This window comes from Sphaeroforma arctica (assembly GCF_001186125.1).
Source record: "Sphaeroforma arctica JP610 unplaced genomic scaffold supercont1.367, whole genome shotgun sequence".
Lineage (NCBI taxonomy): Eukaryota > Ichthyosporea > Ichthyophonida > Sphaeroforma > Sphaeroforma arctica.
Genome location: NW_014040191.1, coordinates 66,108 through 68,942, shown reverse-complemented (window position 1 = coordinate 68,942; position 2,835 = coordinate 66,108). Strand labels below are relative to the sequence as shown.

Genomic DNA, 2,835 nt, shown 5'->3' with positions numbered 1-2,835 from the left:
AAGACACCCGCTATGATGGCCATGTCGTATGATGAGCTCACCACGTATCTCATCGCATTGGATCCAGATGAAAGTGACCCATCAACCGTTGTGCACTCAACCGTTGTGCACGGTGCGCATACAGCTATATCGACAGGAAATTGTGCATTCTGCAACAATCGTGGACATTCCATCGGGCAATGCCGTAAGCTACAAGCGCTAATCAAATCATGCGTTGCTGGTAACCCACATAATCAGGGTCGTGACCACGACGGTCGTTAGCGCCAGCCATTTGCAATGAACTGAACGGACGCTCATACACTGCACGAGGAGGTGCCCACGTTACCCTATCAACCCACCATGCGGGAACTACCAGAGCCTGCCGGTGACACGCTGAACCCGGAAGTGAAACACTTGCCGACACGAGTGTAGCAAGCGAGCTCAGCGCTTGACCAAGAACTCGACCTCGCCATTGCCGAGTATGCTGGCGAATTGAAGCGCTTCAGTGATGTTTTTGACACCACCGCTAGTCTTTTGCCCTTCCAAGAAGTACCGCTCGAGGAGGTTGCACGAGCTCTTGCAGCTACTCCTACGACTGAGAATGATGTACATGCCAGATCTTGGGCTGCAGCTGTTAGCACGCCCGATAAATTCACCTACCGGGTTTCTGAAGGCACCACAACTTTTGATCAACAAACGACGGAAAATGAAGCCAGGCACACACATGCAGCGAATAATTCCCACAGAGGCAGCGGTTCTCGAGGAAGAGATCGCAGCGTATTCGCCATCAAATCAAGAGGGAGCAAGACATGGCTCTAGTCTGCATCCCATATACAAACAGTATATATATATATAAACTATAGATATTAGTTTAAGTCTTTTGGGGTGAGAGACTAGTCCTCTGCATCGACACGATGGAACTCGGCGCAGCAATTGTATTCGATCACAGAGTTGGAGGCAATAGCTGTCATCTGGGCTTTTGATCGCTGGTCAATCATACTTGATAGACCACCTGGTTAAGTCTAAGTAGAAACCGACCATTTGCCGTAGTTAGGACTCTGGAAGGGTTTGGGTGACGATGGAACTGTGCGAGGTCGACGAATTCGACATTGGTTCCTGCAGTTACAGAACTTCAACTTTACACCTTCATATGTCAAGGGTAAGGAAATGGGCGACGCGGATACGTTATCTAGACTTGCCGGGATTGATGACGAGGCGGTTGCTGTGGTAATGACGTTGCTAGGCGACGAGAATGAACCAACCACAGACGAGCTGCTACTCGAGCTACATCAGGATCCTGCTCACGTTGGTTGCAAGAGATTGGCTGACTTTTACCGAAAGGTCACCAATGAAGAAGTGAAGGAGCATGAATGCCGCAGGGTGATTCAGGATTGCAAGCCATGTGCACTCATGCGACGCGATATGGCTCGTGGGTTGCCTGCTACTGTAGAAGAAGCCCGGTATTTCATGCAGCGAATTCACGTGGATGTGTTCTATATTTCGCGCAATCAGAAACAGGGCACTCGAATGATCGTGCTAGCGCAAGATAAGTTCACAAAGTGGATTTGGGGTCATGAGTTGTCAAGCAGGGCATCTCTGGTTACTTTGAGGGTAGTCATTGATATGTTGCTACCTTTTGGTATACCCGGTGAAATTGTGGTTGACTCAGGCAAGGAGTTCGATAACAGCGATTTTGTAGGATTTTGGGCTCGATTGGGGGTACATGTCCATGTTATCACAGTTTGTGGTCAGAATACAGGTACTTAGGTTTATTTAGTTATTTTAAGTTTATTACAGTTTTACAGTTTATCAGAATAATCGGATAAACTGGGTTTTAGCGCACACAACAAACAATACGCAAGGGACTAGGAGTTAGGACTCTGAAAGAGTTCTTTATTGGGCTTATAACTTATGGATGAAAAGACGGCAGCGTTTATTAACATAATCGACTTAAGTCTAACCATAATCAGGTAGCATCGAAGTGGAGAAGCGACAACTAGCTACGAACTGTCAACTACAACTAGAGGGCGAATAAGGCGATTTAGTTCGGGTCGTCGACGGAAGAAGTTGTCACAGCAAGAGTACAGAAACGGTGGTACGCATCTATGTGTTTAGCTTATATTAGGTATATATAGGGTTGTAGCGTAAATACTACGAACAATGTCGGTAGCACAAGGTTAAAATTGTGAAATTGACAAACGTACATACACAAATCACTGGAGCTTTTAACAACATTAGGTACTGGGAGCGGCTCAAGAGCACGCACAAGAGATGTGGTTTGCGGTAACAACGCAGGAGTGAAATATCTAACACATAGGTCTTAGGTTGAGGAACATAATATCACAACGGCAACGGCACATGACAAGAAGAGCAATCAGGAGCGATAGTTGGAGTATGCGATGAGGTTCCGAGGCTAGGCTGACATCAGGTCGGAGTAGGAGCAACCGAGGGGCAGGCTGAGAGGTTGCTCCGACCAGCGGGGCACACATCAACAAGATAATTGTTGAAGGAGTGTAAGACATCAGTTAGTGTTAGATGAGTTTCGACTCTCTATACTACCAGGGTCGGTGAGTGTAATAAAGTAATCACGAGTGAGCCCACGAGTTCCTCGAGGATCAGCGTCGAGACGTCATGTGTTTGAAGGGTGGAATCTTGTTAGGAAATGGGTATTTATATTGAATTCTCTACTAGTTCGTTCGCATACATTTCCAGTTCTCTGTTGATACATAACTCCCCGACCATGTCCAATCCACGCCAAAGTCGTAGACAGCAACACCTGAATCCTGAGCGTCGCAAGGAAGATGATATCGACCGACGTGGGACTAAGCGTCGTCAATCCCATCCGGACCACCCTGA

The 2,835-nt window shown here is 47.2% G+C and overlaps 1 protein-coding gene across 1 annotated transcript; it reads left to right on the top strand.

Annotated features, from left to right (window-relative positions):
* Window positions 1-339: 339 nt before the first annotated feature.
* SARC_05641 (hypothetical protein) lies at window positions 340-798 on the top strand (the record flags this gene model as incomplete). The annotated part of the gene is made up of 2 exons (XM_014300496.1): window positions 340-384; window positions 412-798. The coding sequence occupies 2 exons, from the start codon at window positions 340-342 to the stop codon at window positions 796-798; spliced, it is 432 nt and encodes a 143-aa protein (XP_014155971.1).
* Window positions 799-2,835: the final 2,037 nt, after the last annotated feature.